The 22,702-nt window shown below is 40.9% G+C and overlaps 1 protein-coding gene across 25 annotated transcripts in view; it reads right to left on the reverse strand.

Moving 5' to 3' along the window:
• KALRN (kalirin RhoGEF kinase) overlaps positions 1 to 22,702 on the reverse strand; it is an 809,955-nt gene that overhangs the window by 439,449 nt on the left and 347,804 nt on the right. For all 25 annotated transcript variants that reach the window (XM_055128078.1, XM_055128085.1, XM_055128081.1 and 22 more), the window contains exon 6: positions 18,484 to 18,606. In XM_055128078.1, the coding sequence (XP_054984053.1) occupies positions 18,484 to 18,606 (123 nt within the window). The remainder of the gene's footprint in view (positions 1 to 18,483; positions 18,607 to 22,702) is intronic.

Genomic DNA, 22,702 nt, shown 5'->3' on the forward strand with positions numbered 1-22,702 from the left:
AATTTTTTAATACAGTTCCAAATTAGGTAATAAAATTTCCCAATTTCTTAATTTTCAGTATGACTTTGGTGATTCAGGGTTCCCTGAAGACATCTTTATGTCTTAATGAATCTTGTCATTCTCACTTCTTTTTTTTAAAATTATAGTAACACTTGTTTATAAGGTCAAAATATTTGCTAGTGGGAATGCTGACTGGTTCAGCCTTTTTGGAAAACAATATGGACGAGTCTCAAAAAATTGGAAATTGAGCTCCTGTTTGACCCAGCAATGCCATTCCTGGGAATATATCCCGGAGAGGCAAAAAAGGTATAGTAGAAATGATATCTGCATTTGTATGTTCATTGCAGCACTGTTTACAGTAGCCCAAATCTGGAAAAAAACAAAGTGCTCAAAAATAGATGACTGGTTAAAGAAACTTTGGTCCAACTACACAATAGAATACTATGCAGCTGTTAGAAAAGATGCAGTCATGAAATTTGCATATAAGTGGATCAACATGGAAAGTATCATGTTAAGTGAAATGAGTCAGAAAGAGAGAGACAGACATAGAAAGATTGCACTCATCTGTGGAATATAAAGTAACAGAATGGGTGACTAACACCCAAGAGTAGTAGAGATAAGGACCAGGAGGTCTGCCCTACAGCTTAGAAACTGGCCTCACATGCTGGGGGGAAAGGCAGCTGAGATAGAGAAGGGAACACCAAGTAGAGGATGTTGGGAGGACCCACTCAGGTTGAAAGATGCGTGCCAAAAGGAGGCTATAAACTGAACATGACAGTCACTCAATATCTCTATTGCAACCCACAACACCCAAAAAGGAGAGAGAACAAAAGGGAATGCTCTGCCGCAAAGGCAAAGTAGGGTGGTGGGGGATGGGGTGTGGGTGGTGGGAGGAATACTGGGAACATTGGTGGAAAAGAATGGGCACTGGTGGAGGAATGGGCAAACGATCACTGCATGACTAAAATACAAACACAAAAGTTCATAAGTTTGTAACTGTACCTCACGGTGATTCACTAATAAAAAATTTTTTAAATATTTTTATGTTTTGGGCTGGAGCGATAGCACAGCGGTAGGGTGTTTGACTTGTATGCAGATGACTTGGGTTTGATTCCTCAGCCCCTCTTAGAGAGCCCGGCAAGCTACCAAGAGTATTTTGTCCACATGGCAGAGCCTGGCAAACTACCCATGGCATATCTGATATGCCAAAAATAGTAACAACAAGTCTCAAAATGAGACATTACTGTGCCTGCTGGGGCAAACTGATGGATGAGCAACGGGATGACAGTGACAGTGATTTATATGTTTTAGGGGTACAATGTCTCTGCACCATGTCCACCATGAAAATGTCAATATTCCTCCACTAGACTCTGCTAGACGTTTTCAACCCAATTTCCTCTTTGTAACATTAGTTTTGTCATCAGAGTCTAAGTTTTGTGTTCACTAAAGTTCACAGTATCTGGAGAAGGGAACAGAAAATAAAACAGCAAAAGTCTGTTTAATATGTCAATGGGTGACTGCAAGTGGCACCCCCAGATTCCTTTTCATGGAAGGTAATGTTTATCTTTATGCCATATTATTCATTCATCAATTTATGGTCATTTGGGTTATTTATTCCTTTTAATTATCATAAATAATGTTGCCACAAACAATTGTGTGTGAATCATGGATATTATCATTTCTCCTGAGTATCTTCCTAGAAGCTGAGTCCCTGAGGTAACTCTATGTTTAACAAAAAAATTGTTAGACTATATTCAAAAGTAACCAAACCATGCTACACTCCCTCCAGCAATCTATGATGGTTCCAATTTCTCAACTCTGTCCCCAACCTTTATTATTATCTGACTTTTGGTTATACTTATCCTGATGGATGTGCAAAATACTGAGGTTTTTGATTTGCATTTTCCTGCTGACTCAAAATGCCAACTATATTTTTACACACTTGTTTACCATTTGTACATCTTCTTCGAGAAATGTTTACATAAATCTTCTGTACACTTCTTAATTAGATTGTCTTTTGCTACTAATTTGTAATACTTCATTACGTATTCTAGATACATGTCCTTTATCAGATGTACCATGAGTTTTTCCCATTCTGTGTTATCTTTTTATTTTCTAGATTATATACAAAGAAAAATATTTAAATTTTTGATAAATTTACTTTAACATATTTTTATTTCAATTTGTCAGGCACATTACAAAGTTTCAGTGGTTGTAGTTTAGATGGCATGTTTTTGGTTTTGTTGTCTGTGTTTTGGATACCTGGCTGTAACACACACCTGTATCAACAGCACAAATGAAGTCCTGTTGACTGTTAACCCATTACTTCCAGTTTTCTTCTTTCCCCCTCTGATTTATTTTTTTCCTTCTCTTTCTCCTCTCTAAACACTAGGGTCAAGGGTGATCAAGGTATCCCCCTTTCCTCTAGTACATTTCTTCATCTCGTATTCTATATACCACATATAAATGAGGTCATCCTGTGTCTGTATTGTTTTCTTCACTCAACTTCACTCTTACTTCACTGAACATGGAATCTTCCAGTTCCAACCACAATGCAGCAAATTGCATGATGTCATCTTTCCTGGCAGTTGCATAGTAGTCCACTGTGTATATATACCCATCTTCATAAACCATTCAAGGTACGATAGTCATTTTAACAAATATTGATTCTTCTAATCCATGAGCATAGAAAACAATTGTATATTTCCTAAGGCCTTCTAGCTCTTTCTTAAGTGATTTAAAGTTTTCATAGTATGGGATGCTTAGGAGTTACTCCTGGCTCTGCACTCAAGGAATCACTCCCAGCAGTGCTCAGGGGACCAGAGGGGATACTGAGAATCGAACCCGGGTCTGCCCACTGAGCTATCACTTCAGCCCCACAAGTCATTTTGTTTGCAAACTCATTTCTCCAAGAACACAAATGTAAGGAGATTTGGTTGCTCATCATGTCATCACATAGGTATGGAAGCAGACAGTTTTGAAAAGGCATTTGGCGTCAACTCACCTTTCTGTTTTATTTTAGCTACTCGAGCCACTTCCAGCTGTGTTTGCGGTGGGGGCCAAGGACAGTGCCAGGGACTAAACCTGGGGCTCCTGCATCTGCTCCAGCCCTCTGAGCTGTTTCACTGACCCCAAACTTGTATTATTCAGAAGGAGATTGTATTGTATTATGTATCATGTATTGTATAATACAAATAAAACTTGTATTATTTAGAAGGGCTGGCAGAATAGCACAGTGGCGTTTGCCTTTCACACGGCTGACCCGGTTCAGTTCCTCTGCCCCACTCTGAGAGCCTGGCAAGCTACTCAGAGTATCTTGACCACATGGCAGAGTCTGGCAACCTACCCGTGGCATATTCAATATGCCAAAAACAGTAACAACAAGCCTCACAATGGAGACATTACTGGTGCCCGCTCGAGCAAATCGATGTGCAATGGAATGACAGTGACAGTGATACAGATACTTGATTTGGGGGCACTATTTTAAATAGGAGAGACTCCTTGATCACTTCCTCCTCTAATTCATTCTTTGTTTATAAGAATGCAGCTGATTTCTCTGTATAATCTTGCAGTCAACTACTTTGCTGAATTGATTTACTGTTTCTAGGAGCTTTTTTTTGTGGACTCATTGGGGTTTTCTTATGTAATATGCAAATAATTATAATTCGATTTCTTTCCCAATTTGGATCCCTTTTATTTGTTTTAGTTGCCTGATTGCTGTAATTAGAACTTAAAACATTACATTGAATACGAGTGGAGACAGTTGATATCCTTGCCTTGTACCTGATCTTAGTGGAAATGCTTTTGGTTTTTCACTATGAAAATTATAGTGGCTGGCTGTGGACATGTTATAGATGGTCATTACAATCTTGAGGGCAGTTCCTTCTATCCCCTTTTTTTAAAAAATCATGCATGGGAGTTGGATCCTGTCAAAAAACTTTCCACTGATACGATCTCTCTGCATTGACTAATATGATCATATGACTTTTATCTTTTACTTGTGTGGTGTACATATGCAACATATCTGCATATGCTAAACTAAACTTGCATCAGTGGGATAAATCCTACTTGATCAGGGTTTATGATTTTTTTTACTGTAGTTTTGGATTGATTTGCTAAGATTTTGATTTGGATGTTTGTAGTGATGTTCATCAGGGACATTGCTCTTTTCTTGAAGTGTCTCTGCTTCAGTTATTAGTGCAACATTAGCTTCATAGAAGATGCTACGAAAGATTCCTGTGTACTTGACATTTTGGAAGAACTTAAGGTATAAAAATAGTGAATCTTCTTTGAAGATTTGATAAAACTCACTAGTGAATCCATCTAAACTGAGGTTTTTGTTCTTGGGGAGACTCTTAATTACTGTTTCAATTTTCTTATTGTTCAGGCTTTCCGCTTCCTCATTTAGCTCTGGGAGATTACATGACTAAAACTTTATTTCCTCAAGGCTTTTCAGTTTAAAGTTGACCATAGTAACTTTTATTGTATTTTGAATTTCTGAAGAATCTGTTGTAATTTCCCCTTTCATATCTGATTTTATTTGAACATTTTCTCTATATTTACTCATGAATCTAGCTAAAGGTTTCTCTGTCTTGTTAATTCTTTCAAATAACCAGTTCCTCACTTTATTAATTCTTTGAATTGCTTTCTTGGTTTCTATGTGATTGATTTCTGCTCTAGTTTTTACTACTTTTCTCTTTCTACTACTTTAGTTTAGTTTGCTGTTCCATCTCCACATCCAGATTTTTAAAAAAATTTAAAAAATTTTTTAATTGAGTTACTGTGAGAACAGTTACCGGGCTTTTAGGATAGAGTCTCAGTCATACTATGCTCAAACACCCATCCCTTCACCAGTGCACATGTTTCACCACCAATAACCCCAGCATACCCCCTCTCCCACTCCCCCTCTGCCTGTGTGGCAGATGATTAGCACTTTACTTGTCGGGGCTGGACTGAGCTATCAGGTCGAGCCCATGTATACTGTACTGTACTATGGACAGGAACATAGGGACCCATGAAAAAGGCGAGATTTCTCGTGTGTCCTGACTGGTTTGGATAAAGCTGAACATTTTCCCCCTTCAAGCTGCCTTCAGAAAAAGAATTTCAGTATATTGAAAAGAGCAGTTTTCCTTCTCTCACAGAAGCCTGGGTGGTCTTTGACATGCAGATGGTGTTAGCCAGGCCTGACCTTTGATATTGTAAATTGTAGGCTCTGGCCCAGCCTAGTCTTAGGGATATAGATTTCAGGTGAGGGGGGCAGTTTAGTCTTTGGGATGTAAATCCAAATGCTTTTAGCCCAAGAAAAGTTTCAGTTTTGGTTTTGTATCTTCTTTCCAGAGGCCAAGATTACTGGCCTGCAGATGCAAGGAACTAATGCATATTCTACTGCCTCAGTGTTCTTCCTGTAACTTCTTTTGATGCCTTTGGTGACATCACTGTATTGCGCCCTTTAGAGGTACCATGATAAATAAAAGGAGGTCCATGAGGCCCTCTGCCTTTGCCAAGAGCCAGAGTGAGCCTTGGTCCTCCATAAGACATATTTCTTCTGCGTTCCTTATCTCAGCGCCTTCGACTGCACGAACGTTCACGCAACATTACTCTTTCCTTACTTTGATTACATTCAATTTTCGACAGGAAACTCACTATCATTATTTGGTGTTTTACCCCCAACAGTCAGACCTGTTGGAATGACATCATTAGATTGTATGTTTTCTACTGTTGGTAACAAAGAGCATATGATGTTGCACAGTCACGAAAAGGCCGCCCAGATTTGGAATTCTGGTATTAAGTCCAGAGGTATTTCTGCCAGCAGCCACTGCATTCTGATACTGGTTTCTGTGGTGCTGGGATCATGGCTGTTCAGGAACGGAGGAGTTGTCCATGGGCGACCGCTTGGGGTCTCATTTGGGCAGGAGGCAGGGCCGGTTCTGCCTCCCCCATCGCAAGATTCCCCATGCATCCCATCCCATCACTGCAAACTCCTACCTCTCTGTCCAACTGATTGTGAACGGTGGCAGTTGCCATGCTGTCGCAGGGGGTAAAAGGCCGAGGAACAGAAATCCTTCCCCTCCCGGGAGTGTAGGGGGCCATAGCTTAGTTCAGAGTCCAGGAGTATATCTGCAAGCAGCCGCTGCATTCTGAGATTGGTTTCTGTGCCTCTCGGATAATGGATGCTCAGGAGTGGTGGAGCCATTCCAGAGCATGTATTTTGTATATCAGGAAAGGTTGTGTGGCCACATAATCGGTCGCGTGTTTTGGAGATGTCCAGTCCTGCATACCGGAGCCCTGTTAGTAGAAGCTCAGTGTCGCCGGGGCTCCATCTGGAGAAGGCGTGCTGGCTGTACCTTCCCCGTCTGGCACCCCAGTGTTGTTGGCCCAGTCTGGGGTTTGGAGCGTTCTCCAGCCTGCAGTGCTGCTGGAATGGCCGGGATTCTTCACTGCTGATTATGGCAAGATGGCGCCGAGGGCGGGCTGAGGGTGTGACTTCTGGCGGCCCGGGGCGAATTGGAAACTAGGCTGACACCGCCCTGTTCCAGTTGCCACATCCAGATTTTTAAGATGTGTAGTTTGGTTGTTGATTTGGACTTTCTCTTTTTTTCTAACTGTAGGCCTGTATTGCTATGAATATCCCCTTAAAACAATTTTTTTGCTATATTCTATAGATACTGATAGTTTATATCATCATTGTGATTAGTTTCAAGGAATCTTTGTATTTTTTCCTTGATTTCCTCTCAGATCCAGTTGTTTAGCAATCTTTTTTTCATCTGACAAGTGCTCCAAGTTTTCCCATCCTCTTTCTATGATTAATTTCTACTCTCATGGCATTGTGGTCAGAGAAGTAATTTGTACTATGTTTATATTTACAAATTTATGTATGTTTGAGTTATGCCCTCCCTAGTATGTAATCTATCCTGGAAGATGTTCCATGTGTACTAGAGAAAGAATATTCTGTGTATTCTACTTTTGGGGAGAGTCCTGTATATGTTTAATAACCCTGGCCCTTCTAGTTCTTTATTTAGGCTCTTGCCTTTTTACTGATAGTCCATCTACTTTATCTGTCAAGTGGTTAAACTGGAGATTGAAGTCTCCCACTACTACTGCGTTTCCATCAATATGTTTCTTTTTGTTTGTTTTGTTTTGTTGGGTCACACCCAGGGGTTACTCTGGCTCTGTGCTCAGGAATTACTCTTGGTGGTGCTCAGGGATATGGGATGCTGGAAATCGAACCCGGGTTGGCTGCGTGCAAGGCAAAAGCCCTACCCTCTTTGCTACTGCTCCAGCCCCACCATCAATATGTTTCTTTAGATTTGTAAACTGAAGCTTTAATGAACTTTGCTCACTCTTCATTTGGTGCATAAATGTTCACTCTAGGTCATACCATATGCATACTAACTTATAAGAATCAACTATAGTATTGCAAACCACAGTGCCTAATAGGGAAAATAAGTGTCTGCCATAGAGGCAAGCTGGGCACAGAAAGGAAACTGAGGACAATGGTTAGGGAAAGGGGACACTAGTAAAGGGATGGGCGCTCAAACACTGTATCACTTAAACTCAATCATGAACAGCTTTGCAAACTTTGTGCTTCACAGTGATGCAATACATTTTTTTTAAAAAAAGAACCATCTTCAGGTATATAATGAAATGTAACAATATTATTTCTATATAACTTAATTTGCTTTTTCTCCTTTTGTTGATATTTTTAATATACATATTACAATCCCCAAAATATATTGTTCCAGTGATACATTTTAAATAATTTTATCTCTTTTAAAGAGACTAAAATGAGAAGTAAAACTAAATATATATTCATAGATTTTTATTTGTTTATGGGCCACACCTGGTGATGCTCAGGGATTACTTCAAACTATATTCAGGAACCACTCCTGGCAGTGCTCAGGGGGCCATGTGGGATACATGGGATTGAACCTAGGTCAGCCACATCCAAGATGAGTGCTCCAATCCTGTACTATCTCTTCAGCTCCTATATTTACAGCTTTTGCTGTATTAACCTCCTTATTCCAGATATCTTCATTTCTCACAGTGAATTCAAGTTACACTTTGGAGTACTTTTCTTAGTCCACTAGAGCTCTCATGACAGAGCAGTGCAGAAGGGAGGGCCCCAGGCTGGACACAGGAGAGAGAACCTGTGGAACTGACTTCCCCCACCATACACCACAAGAACCACAAATTAGCCTCTTATACAGAACTCTCACTAGGGCAGCCTGATCACCTCAAACACATTAGGCCAACAGTCCATTAGCCCCTACTCCAATTAACATCACACCAAAACCAGAAAAGCATCAGTGAGCATAAGAATCCAAACTGCAAAGGTAACAATGGTAAAGCAACACAGAAACCCACCAGGCTTAGTGAGGGAAGATGCTAGCCCAGATGACCCAACCAGTAATGATGAGCTATATAAACTCTCTGACAAGGAATTTAGAATGGAACTGTCAAGGATGCATAAGGAACTCAAAGAAACAATGGGACATACCTGCCAATAGAACATACCAAGAGGATATGAGAGCAGAAATGAGGAAAACATTTGAGCTCTCATTCACCTCCTTCACGTTGTTGCTGTCAAACACATTTCATGTGTAGTAAGCATAATAGCTATATATATATATATATATAAACTATATATAAAAGTTTTTATAGAATTAATTTTTTAATTTAAGAAAGGATTCATTTATATTTTTCTTTATTGTTAAATTACTACCTTACTTTTTCTATTATGTGGATTTAAATTACTAAGATCATTCATTTTTAGCCTTCAGGATTTTTTTTATCTGTCATAAGGTGTACCCACTAGCAACATGGTTTTTCAGTATTTATCTGAGAATATCTTTCTTTCATCTTTATTGAATAAAAGATTGCTTTGTTGAATAGAGGATTCTATGTTGACAGTTTTTTTTTCCTATGAGCACTTTGAAAGTGTATCACTCCTTCTAGTCTCTATTTGTATATGTGTGTGATAAGTCAGTTATTAATCTTCCTGGGGTTCACTTGAAATAAGGTTCCTGCTCTTGCCACTTTCAAGCTTTTATCTTCTTCATCTGTCATTAGTTGATGGTAAGGCTGTTTGTATATCTCTTTGCATTTATCCTACTTGCAGTATATTTGGCCTCCTGCCTCTTTAGATTGATTCTCACTAAATATATGAGGATTTCAGTCATTATTTATTAGGAAATAGACATTTCAGATAATGAACTGTAAGAACCTTGGTTACTGACTTGTTATTGCTATATGCTTGCTTTTTGTTTAGTCACCAGCTCTATTAATTTAGTGTAGTTCATTTTCACAAAGCACCCAGTGGGATACCCATTGTAGAGCCTCAGGAGGGTATCAGCCCTGGCATATACACAATCACCCCGAGAATACAATGGTCTTCACAGCTAGCTCTTTATTTATTCTTTTGTTTTTTGTTTTTAATTTTTTAATTTTATTGAATCACCGTGAGATAGTTACAAGTTTTCATGTTTGGGTTACATTCTCACAATGATCAAACACCCATCCCTCCACCAGTGCACATTCCCCACTACCAATATCCCGGGTATACACCCCCTTTCCCACCCTCCCCTGCCTCCATGGCATACAATATTCCCCATACTCTCTCTACTTTTGGGCATTATAGCTTGCAACACAGTCACTTAGAGGTCATCATGTTTGTTCTATTATCAACTTTCGGCATGCATCTCCCATCCCAACTGGTTCCTCCAGCCATCATTTTCTTAGTGATTCCTTCTCTATTCCATCTGCCTTCTCCCCTCCACTAATAAAACAGTCTTCCAGCTATGGAGCAATCCTCATGGCACTTGTATCTACTGTCCTTGGGTGTCAGTCTCAGGTGATGTTATTCTATACTCCACAAATGAGTGCAGTCCTTCTATGTCTGTCCCTCTTTTTCCTCATTTCACTTACACAACTAGCTCTTTAACTTTCTCTTTCCTAACCAAACTCAAACGTTAAATTCCACTACCTGCCAGTTAATTACTCTACTGTTTTCAACAATATTCTTGAACATAAATTGTGCCACAGAAAAATACAATACATGGGTCCTGGAGCGACAGCGGGTAGAGCATTTGCCTTGCACATGGCTGACCCAGGTTCAATCCTTGGCATCCCATATGGTCCCCTAAGCACCACTAGTAGTAATTCCTGAGTGCAGAGCCAGGAGTAACCCCTGAGCATCGCTGAGTGTGACCCAAAAAGCAAAATAAATAAATAACTAAGTAAACAAATACATTAATAAATAAATAAAACTATTTCTTAAAAGTGCTTTAAAAAAAAGAAAGAAAAATCCAATACAACTTTGGCTCCTTTTAAAGAGAGAACTTCAGGTCTTAAGATTTCCTCTGGTCAGAAGGGGATCTTTCCCCACCAGCCCATGGTTTATGCAATCTCTCTAACACATCTACTGATATTTTTCCAATTGCCTTCCAAGGGAACCTCCCTAAGGGTACTTCTGAGAGTGCTTGTTGGCTTGAACTTTTCAACTACTCGTTACTAATGAAATCAATTCCTTTTGGGGAAAGATGTGGAACTCATTTGGTTTGTTTTGCCACCTGGAGAAAAACATCTCTCAGCCATGGCTCTGGACCTGGGACTAGGAAAAACGTGCCACTGTTAGGGAGTGACAGTCACAGTTTGGGAGCTGGATACAGTGGAGAGGAGGAAACAGGCTAGCGGAGGGGGCTGGAGAGCTACGAGCTGGGGAGGAGCAAGACAGCACAACGCAGATTCAGGGCCAGGGCGGTGGCGGCACTAGAATGCTGAACTCCAACAGATGCCTCCAGACCTCACGCCAGGCTGACCTTCAGATCCAGGGTACCCCAGAGGAGGGGCAGGCGAGCTTCTCTTCCCCCACCTCAGCAGAGCCCTGGGAGCCAAAAACCTCCAGAAGCAATTGCCACCATGCTCAGGGCCAGACCCCACAGACCCTGGGGAGCCTCTTGCATAAATGGGTCTGCTGAGAAACTCAGGTGCGCAGGTTTTGTGACTGAAATTTCCAGGCTTCCACTGAGTCAGGGATGGATGACCTCCCCCCATGCCCCTGTTCTCCCTGGAGCAGCAGTCACACACATAGACTGTCTCCGTTACTCGCCAAATAAGCTCATTATCTGGCCGTGATCCAGATACTCATAAATAAATCTTGAAAGAGATCAGCAAGCTGCAGAGATGTTTCCGAAGTCTAAAGGCACCATCCAGTTAATAATTCAACCCCAGTTGTATCTCCCCATCAAAATTTTAGAATTCCTGAAGCATGCAGATACTTTCACGGCTATGCAACATCTCATATTCCACATCACTGATATACCAGGAGCAGCACACCACACTGGATGAGACATAAAGCAGAAGGCTCTACCTATAAACAACATGTTAGTAATCTTTTATGCAAGAGCTTAATGGCTCCAGTCTGAGATATAACAGTCTTCACACTTTCTTTTAAGGAAACCTCTTTTGATCACTTTTAAGTGAACTAATCTTAATAAGCAATACAAAATAAATTATTTATGACCTGCTATCGGGCCAGGCTTAGATGATGGTTAGGAAAAGAGGAAATACTGGTAGTGGGAAGGTGTAGGTGGTGGGATTGGTGTTGGAATATTGAATGTAATAAATCAATGTGAACTTTTTTTTGTCTTTTTTTTAGATCCCTCCACCAGTGCCCATTCTCCTCCACCAATGGTCCCAGTATCCCTCCCACAACCTCCACCATAACCCCCCACCCTCCACCCTGCCTCTACATCAGGGCATTCCCATTTGTTCTCTCTCCTGTTGGATGTTGTAGTTTGCAATAGAGGTATTGAGTAGCCATCATGTTCGGTCTATAGTCTACTTTCAGCATGCAGCCTTCAAACGAAGACAATTTTATAAAAATAATTATTTTTTAAAGAGTCGAAGGGTTAAATGGGTTTAAGTTTTTTTGGTTAGCCTATTCCAGAACGGATTCTCTTCTTTAAGAACTGGACCAAGCAAAATACTAGGAAGCTAGAATTCTCAGTCTTACAGCAGAGCTTGTGTTACAAAAGTGGAGGGTATGCAGGAGTCTCCACTTCTTATCCACAATCACTCAGAACTTAGCCTCAGTGACAGATAGGTTTGATAAGGATAAGAAATGCCCCAAGTGGAAGTTTGCAGCAGGAAGCCTTGTGTTGCATCAGCAACCTTGGTTGCATCAGTCGGAAGTGCAGTTTCTATTTTATTGAACTAGGGAGAGGGAGAGAAGGAGAGAGAGACGGAGGGAGGGAGGAAGGGAGGAAGAAAGAGAAAGAAAGAGAAAGGGGGGAGAGAGAGATAGATCATATGAAAGGTTTCCTTAAACAAATACTTCTTAATTTTCCTGTATGCACTTAGGACCATTTCCTGAGATTTTACGTGGTTGTTTTAAAATAATTTTTAACAGCTTCTCTGGAGAGTCAGTCTGTGGTACTCATGCTGAAAGCGGACAGTTAGACTTCATGATAGCCATGATAGACAGTTAGACTTTATTTTTTAAAAATGCTTTATTTAAAGAACTGTGATTGCAAAGTTATTGATAGTTGAGTCTTGGAGTATTCCAACAACAATTCTACCACCTTTGGCAACTTTCTTCCACCACGATACCCATGCTCCCTCCTGCCTCTCCTACCTGATACCTTGACAGGCATATTTTAAAGTTCCATGATTGTAGTTGTTTATTTATTATTTTTTAATTGAAGAACTGTTATTTACAAAGACATTGATAATTTGTGTTTTAATATTTGATATTTCAACACCAATCCCACCACCAGAGTCACTTTCCCCACTGGTGTTCTCATATTCCCTCCCCATTCCAACTCCTATCCCATTCCACCTGTCAACGTTACAACAGGCACACTACAAAGTTTCAGCGGTTGCTGCTTAGACCTCATGTTTCCAGTTTTGTTTAATCTGTTGTAATTTAGATCTCATGTTTTCAGTGTAGATGAGTCTGTGCCTTGGGGGAGTGACTATTTTCTGCATACAGATTTTCATAGAACAATAGTTCTTTCTCCAACTTCAAGGTGCAAATAAGCTTTTTTAAAATGTAGGTTTCTTCTTCCCTGGAAATTTCTAGGACTGAGGAATAAACCACACGTAAATGTGCATTTTAGCAAGCTCACGATTGTGGGTTTTTTTTTTTTTCGGGGGGAGAGCAGCACCTATCTTATAGAGTTTCTTACCTTTCTAAACAAATTTTATGCTAGTAAGGGGCTTTTTCAGTTATGGCAAGTTGAGGTGCTGGCACCTTTAGGCATCAGAATAGTGAATGTGTGTTTATGTTTTTTACAAAAGCAGCCCAGAACTATCATTAAAGGGAGTAGTGCCCATTTGGAGCTGAGAAAGTGCTGCAGAATCAGGATTTGGGAATATCAAGAATGGAAGATGCCAGCAGATCCCAGGGAATGGTATCTCAGACATGTAGACATGCCTCAAAACTTTCGTTTCTCCTGGACCAGCCATGGCCTTTCCTTGGTACTACTATTTGTAACTTTCCCTAAAAATTGACAGCAGCACAGTTCTGCTGCAATTGGTTTAACTGACACACCATCAAGGGGCAATATGTGCCTCTGGTGAGCAAATTAATAGAAAATAAAGCAGCCATCAAATATGCCATAATAGTAAGAATTTCTACCATCCAGCTACACATGGAGATCATCAATGTGAATGCTCACAGTTGCAGTCTGTAGCACTGTAGCACCGTCGTCCCATTGTTCATTGATTTGCTTGAGCGGGCACCAGGACATCTCCATTATGAGACTTATTGTTACTGTTTTTGGCATACTGAATATGCCATGGGTAGCTTGCCAGGCTCTGCCGTGCAGGCTGGATACTATCAGTAGCTTGCTGGCTCTCCAAAAGGGACAAAAGAATCGAACCCAGGTCGGCCACATGCAAGACAAACACCCTACCCGCTGTGCTATCGCTCCAACAGTTGCAATCAGAAAATACATTTAATATTTTAAAACTCTACACAGGAACCATTAACTTTCTTTTCTAAGAACTGGCTAATTAAAACTGCAAATAAGACTTCATTATATTTATATGTACATCCTTGAGTGTCCATTTTCTGAAGAAATAGAACATGGATGGCGACATGGTTGTTCTGCTGCATATCATAATCCAGCTCTAGATTCATCTGCCCACACCTCCATCAGTGGAAATGCCACATTCAGGAGGATTTATGGGGAAGGCTTTTATACCAAAAGGTACAAATGTGAAAGAAGAGGACCTCCAAGAACTCAGGAAGCTTGGCTTCCTGAGGCACTGTAAGATGTCTGTTAATATTTGCCTACTGGGTTTTGTAGGTGAGCTACCTTGTGATAATTTGAAGATTGAAAGAATAGATTACCCAGTAGGAACTTTAAAAAGCACGTTATAACAAAAAGCCAGAGATAAACCAATTTTAACCATTTTTCTCCCAAATTGCATGTGTACTATATGCAGTAGGGTATTAATCCCAAACTGATATTAATAATTGATAATCTTGAATGATACCCATTTATAGGTAAAATTTAGGAAATGCATGATTTTTCCTCTGTGATTTAATAATATACAACTGTTTCTCACTAATGGTCATCTTAGCTGGGGCTAAGTCTTAAGCCACTATAGAAAACTAAATACATAAAAACAAAGCAAAACTTAAAATTGGATAAATCAGGGGCCGGAGCGATAGCACAGTGGGTAGGGCGTTTGCCTTGCATGCGGCCGACCCGGGTTCGATCCCCGGCATCCCATATGGTCCCCCAAGCACTGCCAGGAGTAATTCCTGAGTACAAAGCCAGGAGTAACCCCTGAGTATCGCCGGGTGTGACCCAAAAAGCAAAAAAAAAAAAAAAATTGGATAAATCATGTGTTGATAATTTTCACTTCATTTCACAAAAAATAATTTCATAAAATGATTTACCCAGGCATTTTCCAAATGATATTTTTGTACACTATAGCATTAACCCACAAACCATTTATATCAGTCAATAAATGAATAATGAATATCTAGTCAATAGTGATTGTTGAAAATGTAGCTGATACTCCATGTGAACTGAGATTTTTTGGTTATAGTCTATCATACTACTCTTTACTCTTTAAACATAAGTCTAATTTGTAATTATATCCTTACTTATGATATTAATATCTATTTCTTCATCAGAAACTCAAAAGGACAGACAATATCTGTTATGCTCACCAACTATAGGCCAAAAGACAAGCACAATGTTTCATCCTTAATTATTTCTAGAATGAGTGAATAAAGAAGACATGTGGTTCTTGAGATGTTAAATTTGGAAGGCCAACTGGTAACTGTTAGGATTTTCTTGTCTTTATTTTAAAAAATTGTCTTTAAAACTTGGGCTGGAAGTTATAATACAGCTGGTAGGGCATTTATCTTGAAAATTCTAGACCAGGGTTTGATCCTGGGTATCCCCTATGCTCCCAAGTCCCTCCAGGAGTGATTTGTTTTGAGCTCTTTTTTTTTTTTTTTGCTTTTTGGGTCACACCCAGTGATGCTCAGGGGTTACTCCTGGCTCTGCACTCAGGAATTACTCCTGGCGGTGCTTGGGGGACCATATGGGATGCCGGGGATCGAACCCGGGTCGGCCGCATGCAAGGCAAACGCCCTACCCGCTGTACTATCGCTCCGGCCCCCTTGAGCTCTTTTTTACTTTTGGCTTTTTGAGTCACATACAGCAATGCTCAGGGGTTACTCCTGGCTATTCACTCAGGAATTACTCCTGGTGGTGCTCAGGGGACCATATAGGATGCTGAGGATCGAACCTGGGTCGGCCTCTGCAAGGCAAACGCCCTACCTGCTGTACTATCTCTCCAGCCCCAGGAATGATTCTTGAGCACAGAGCCCAGAGTAAGCCCTGAGTACTAGTCAGGAATGTGGCTCATAAGCAAAGTAAAACAAAAATTGTTTTCATACACAAATCACTGGCAAGAAGACCTATTAGATTCCAAAGGGGTTTGTGATCTATCAATGATCAGTAAAAAATCCATGGTTTATTTCAGCAGTAAAATAGGATTCAAAAAAATCACTGGAAACAGGATATTCTACAGGGATGTGTGGTCATATGTACTGATGTGTGTATAATTTTCAGAAACAGAAAAAAGAAATGCGTCCATGAACTTACAGTCAACACTGCGATTGTCCTGAGAAACTCATCATTCCTGTATCACCGGGCTGCAGCAGTAGTTGCTAGCATTCCTCTGTTTTTTTTGGCAGCAGCATCCATCATTCAGGTCAGAAAAAAAGGAATCCATAATTCCCTCCTTTCACCAGCCTGGGATTCCAACATCCCTCCTTGTAAAAGTTCCTTTTAATAACAAACCTGTAAGCCTCCTAGTTAACAAAGGCACGGGCTGTGCTAAGAATGCATTGGTGTCCAGGCAATTTGATCAAACAATCCCAGGGTTTCCCTTGCCTTGCCCTGCAGCAGAGAGATTCAACTTAATCAGACTAAAAGGGCCTCTAAATGCTACACACTTTCTCAGGGTCGGGAGACCACGAGATGAGCTGGAACACACTAATTTGCTGTTGTATATTATCTCTTTGCTTCCTTCTCTACCAGCTCCAGAAGAGTTCAATAAATATTCTCTCTCAATTTAACCGTAAAAATGAGGAGCATAATAGTATAGTCTTTTGTCATAAGAACTATTTTTTTTTTGCTGTGTCATTAATTCCATGTTAAACAAAGAAGAGCAGTGGTGTAGCTCATTCAAAGCCAAGTCCCCTTTCTATTTAGTTTTGTAGTTTATTGTTTTGAGGGACTTGAGGCACTTACCTCCTTAATTATGTTTGTCTTTTTATCTTATTAAAATGAATTTGTCAGCCTGAGGGCCAGGCAGTTGGGAGACTTGAAGACTGGCTTCGCATTTGTAAATTCATGAAGGGAAATTCACAAGGCACACAGATAATCAAAGTTGACTAATTTTGAGCTCATATTCTTAATCACTTGTGATCAATTGCCTTGTTCCTCTGAGACTAAAATGAGCCAGGAATGAGGCAGAAATATAGGAAACTAGTTGAAAGAGAAGACAGAAGACAGTGTTTTGGCTACATCTAACAATACAATCAATGTTGATGTTTTTTCTGTCTGATCCCATAATCTTCTACCAAGCAATCATAGTTATCTTACTATGTAAATCTCACAATGTTCCTGTAGGCTTGTCATGTCCCTATGCCAGTTAACTGGGCTACTCAAAAATATTACACTACCTCCCCCCCAAACATTTGATGGGACCCTACAGTTCCACCCCCAAAATAAGACAAGACTGTGTGACTAGTGCAGGTAGCCAGGCAATTTGAACAATCCAAGCATTGTTCTAATATGAGCTTAAGTGGCAAATGTTACTTCTAGATGAAAGTATTCTGGAGCCAAGGTATCTTTTGTTACGAGCTTTGCCAACTGTGTGAGGAATGGTGCAATTATTCTTTTGGACCAGTAGTATAAGAGGAAAAGCTACACAGTGGATAGAGAGAGAGAAACTGAGGCATACTTAGGCTACAAGTATTTCAAATGCAGTGCACTATGGGACAGATAAGATTTTAAAATAAAGTCTCAAGATGAACAAGCGGAAAAGCAAAGTATCCAAAAGTGTTAGGTTTACAGGAATGACAGATTTCTTGTTATCTAGACAGACTCTTATACCATTATCATTATGCTTTATTTACTGATAACTTATTATGTACCAGGCACAACTCTAATCACATTTTAATTAATTCCTTAGCTTCACAAGAGGTTATAAGAAAACTTTCATTTTTATTTTCAGATGAAGAAACTGAAACAGAGATAAATTCTTTGTGGTCATAGATCTAGCAAATCTAAGTCAGTGTCTGCTCTCCATCATGGGGAGTTCACTAACCCGAAATGCATCGCACCCCGAGTTACGCCCAGTTTCCCCACATCAACCACCATGTATCTCCTGAACAGTCTGGTCTCCTAGAACAACACAATTCTATTACATTCTCCCAAAAGCAGTTTTACACATATCTGAAGGCAGAAATTGTGTGTGCTGTAAGGCTCCTCTTCAGCAATCTAAATTTCCCAGTCATGCAAACATTACCAACATTACCAATGTGCCCCCACCTAAGGTTCCTCATGGTCTCATCTCAGCAAGTCATACATTGCAGAGATGGAAGAAGGCTGGTTAAGTCAGTGGGGGTGGAACTGGAGACCATCCCTCACAACCATATTCAGAGATAATGCTATCACATTAACTTCCTTTCCATCCCACGAAGCAGGACCCAGAGGCAGATATGGAGCCATGATCTGCCACAGGAATAGCTGGTTGGTCATGTATCTTACATGTTTCCGAAGCTGTATGGGAATACTAAAGTGTCTGCAAACTCAGAGTTCCTCATTCATACTCAGACTAGAAGTCTGCTCCTGTTGTTCCTTCTCCTCTCCCTAAAGACCTCCCCACCCCCTTCACCACTCTTTCATTCCCAGAGATAGTGTGGAAAATGATCCTTCCACTCACCATAGAGTTCATGGCAAAGTGATTGTGTTGCGTCTGGAGGTCTAGGGCATGCTGGTAGCTGACTCCAATCTCTGTATGGCTCTGGAGAAATAACTCCTTGTTGTGGCTTATCCAGTCGAACATCTAGGTGGGATGAGAAGAAGCAGAGAAATCAGAAATCTACCAGCCCCAACTTTCAGTCCTGTGAGAACAAATCATCTTCTCAAGTGTCAGGGTGGGTCACAGCCCTGTTGAAAGCACATACTTTCAACTCTCTCTAGTTTCTATATACCTGAAACAGAAGAAATGAGTAAGAAAATCAGGGCAGAGAGGAATATGTTCATTACCCTCATATAAACCTTGACAATGCATCAAAAGGGCCCAGTGCTTGCTTTAGGGACACATAAGAGAGTGAGATTCAGGGAGGAGCAGATTGCTCCATTCCTTATTACTCTGAAGATAAAAGAAATACTTACATGAAGCACCAGGAAATCCTAACATGTCCCAACCACTTATACTCTGCCCAACCACACATATCATTGAGTTGACTCTGAATTGGATGATCTTTGCATGTCATTCCACAGTCTCATAATTCAGTAATTTCTGCAATAACCCATCCCAAACCAGAAGCAGATTTTGAAGACAGAAGTACTTAGGAGTAAACACTACTTAGGAGAATGGACAATGAACCATGTCACTACACCTTTGTTTTCACTTTTCATTTCTACACAAGGCAGACTGCACACATTAACAGACTTAGTTGACCAGAGATGGTGGAGTGACAGAACTGATGTTAAGGTGCTTGTCTTGCATTCATCAAATCATGATTTCAACCCCTCCCCAATATCTCATATGGTCCCCAGAGCACTGACAGAGGTGACACATGAACTAAGAACCTGAAATAGTCTGTAAGCACTGTCAGGTATAGCCCAACTTCCAAAAAATTCTTGAAAAAAATAAGTTGACCAGAATCTCTGTTTCAGAGAAGGCCTGATCATTGAATGATATTATATTATAATGCTACTTATTATAGCACACCGAAGCCAGTGATTACATGTCTTTTCCCAGTGGGGTTGTTTCAGAAATAGGAATATTTCTATTTTTTTAAAAATAACCAGTTAAGTATAAAATAGGACAGGAAATATGCTGGAAGCTTCATGGGAAACAGAGCTCAAGTTCTTTAGATACAGCTTCCTTTCTACTATGCTACCACGTGGCACTCAAATTTCTGCAGCCATTCTACTTGAAGGTGAAGCCAACGGGTTGATAAGGGAGCAGCCAAAATAATGGTTGGAAACTGGCATAGTATTCACTGAGAATTGCCTAAATGCCACTTTGTTTCTCAACATTTCTGGACTTTCCTTAATACCTGAGCCAAGAAATCCTCTATATTGGAATTTTCTATAATTTTTTATTAAATTTTTTATTAGTGAATCACCATGAGGTACAGTTACAGACTTACAAATTTTCATGCTTGCATTTCAGTCATACAATGGTCGAGTACGCATCCCTCCACCAGTGCCCATTTTCTACCACCAATGGTCCCAGCATCTCAGTGGTGGGAGCACCACTCTCACCCAGTCCCCTCTACCCCACCCCGCCTCTGTGGCAGAGCATTCCCTTTTGCTCTCTCTCTCTCTCTCTCTCTCTCTCTCTCTCTCTCTCTCTCTCTCTCTCTCTCCTTTTGGGTGTTGTGGTTTGCAATAGAGGTATTGAGTGGCCATCATGTTTGGTCTATACCCTACTTTCAGCCCGCATCTCCCATCCCAAGCAGGCCCTCCTAGCACCCTTTACTTGGTGGTCCCTTCTCTATCTGAGCTGCCTTTTCTCCCAGTATGCGAGGCTGGCTTCTAAGCTGTGGGGTAATCCTCCTGGTCCTTATCTCTATTATTCTTGGGTGTTGTTCTCCCATTCTGTTACTCATTGTACAAATGAGTGCAATCTTTCTATGTCTGTCCCTCTCTTTCTGACTTATTTCACTTAACATGATACTTTCTATGTTGATCCACCTATATGCAAATTTTTGACAAAAGCAGCCCAGAAACACATTCAGGAAAGATGGGAAAACTTTGGAGAAGAGTCTTGCTGTATCCTATGTTTGGATGGGCCTAAGGCTACAAGGGCACAGTAGAACAGGAAGTGGTTGAGCACAAGTGCAGGTGGAGAACCAGCCATAATTGCACCAGACTTCCTGGAGACAGACCAGCATTCTCGGTACTTTCCCAGTAGTATTCAACCAAAATTCAGAAAAAGAGTCATGATGTGCCAGGAATGGTCTAAAGCTATATATAACTAAACATGTAACTTATAACTAAACAATGTATACTAAGAAACATATAACTAAAATGTGGTTCTCAGAATAAGATAAAAGGCCAGTGTGAAGCAAGCTGTGGACCTTCGCACATCATGGCACATGCCTTCATTTAAATTACACCTCAAATAATACTGAAGCCAAAATAGGATAACAAAAGGGAGTACAGAGGTATGGCACTCACCCTTGATAGTATGGGGAAAGAGAACAGAGAAGGTTTCCCAGAGGAACTCAGCTGAATTTAATGCTAAGTCATAGCAATTAGCCAGGTAAAAGAAGTGAGGTATAGGCATCAAAGGAGAGAGATTAAAGGCAGAACTGTAGGACATCTTTGTGAGATGGAGGCTTTGAAAGCTCCTCAGCTGTACTTTTGGAGAAGCACATGATGTTCCCTGAAGAGAAGATACTGCTGCAGATGGAGGTTGACCTTGAAAGGCCTGGGCTCTGGCTTCAGGAAACTTGGGACTATACACTATGGACAGAAAGATGTTGATGAAGGTCTAAAAGCTAAGCAGTAGGTATCACCTGAGTTTTAATAACAGTGTGGCACGTGGGTTGGAGTCCCATCTGCCAGATGAGGCAGAGACAACAGTCTGGAGGCTGTTTTAGTAATCCAGGTGTGCAAACATGAGAACACCACGAGGACTGGCTGTGGAGTCGCAGAATGAAAAGACCTCACTAGAGAGCTCTTAAGATCAGGATGGAGGACACAAAGTGGCTTGTATAGCAGTGAATGAGGAGAGGCTGAAGAACATCCTAGCATGGTCCTTGGGTGCTGTAATAAAAGGGTCCATCACGGGTACTACCTAAAAGGACAGGTGACGCATTCAGTAGGGATGGAGATATAAGGGTTATATTTTTTTTGTTAATACAATTCTGAGAGCCTTTTGAGTTTCAAGCACAGGGCAGTTAGACTTATAGTTCAGGAGGTCAGGAGAGAGACAATGAGGCTATGACAATTCTCACAAATTTTGAAAATAATATTACCTTGTAGGGACTAGAGAGAGAGCATAAAAAGCTGGAGTGTGTGCTCAGCTTGTAGGAGGCCCAGGTTTCATCCCTAGGAGCACATGTTCCCATGATCACCTCCAGTAAAGACACCCATCAACCGAGATAGGAGTGACCTGTGACCACTGCTGAGTCTAGTGCCAAAACATTACTTTCTAGAGGCAAATGTTGTCTGTTTGTTTTGGGGTAACACCTGGTGGTGCTCTGGGCTTAGTCCCGAAAGTGCTCAGGGGACCATATGTGATGCTACAGACTGAACTCTGGTCAGCCGAAATTGAACTTGGGTCATTTGTGTACAGTCAGTGTGTAGTGCATGTGCAGTCCTGGACTGGAGCGATAGCACAGTGGGTAGGGCATTTGCCTTAGGGCTGATGCGGGTTCGATTCCTCTGTCCCTCTTGGAGAGCCCAGTAAGCTACCGAGAATCCCACCCTCATGGCAGAGCCTGGCAAGCTACCCGTGGCATATTCAATATGCCAAAAACAGTAACAAGTCTCACAATGGAGTCGTTACTGGTGCCTGCTCAAGCCAATCGATGAACAATGGGATGACAGTGCCACAGTGCTACAGTGCATTTGTGTGCAAGGTCAGTGCCCTACCCGCTATACTTTCTCTCAGCCCCATCCAGAGGCAAATGTGCATGATCTGGAGATGAATGATTCAGGTCCCTTTATACTACCTACACTGATAATAAAGAAAGGATGAAAGTCTAAGTGTTCACTTTGAATAGTCAGAAGATGTTTCATGCTGGGGCTCCTGAAGTTTAGTTGATACCTGTGGTACATAGACTCTTGGGTATGCCAGACTCACAATATAAGTACTCCAGCAGGGGGAAAGGTATATGCACACCTATGTTCATTGTAGCTCTCAGTACAACAGCCAGGATATGGAGATAACCCAAGTGCCAACTATGGAGGTGTGG

Source organism: Sorex araneus, chromosome 2 (genome assembly GCF_027595985.1).
Source record: "Sorex araneus isolate mSorAra2 chromosome 2, mSorAra2.pri, whole genome shotgun sequence".
Classification (NCBI taxonomy): domain Eukaryota; kingdom Metazoa; phylum Chordata; class Mammalia; order Eulipotyphla; family Soricidae; genus Sorex; species Sorex araneus.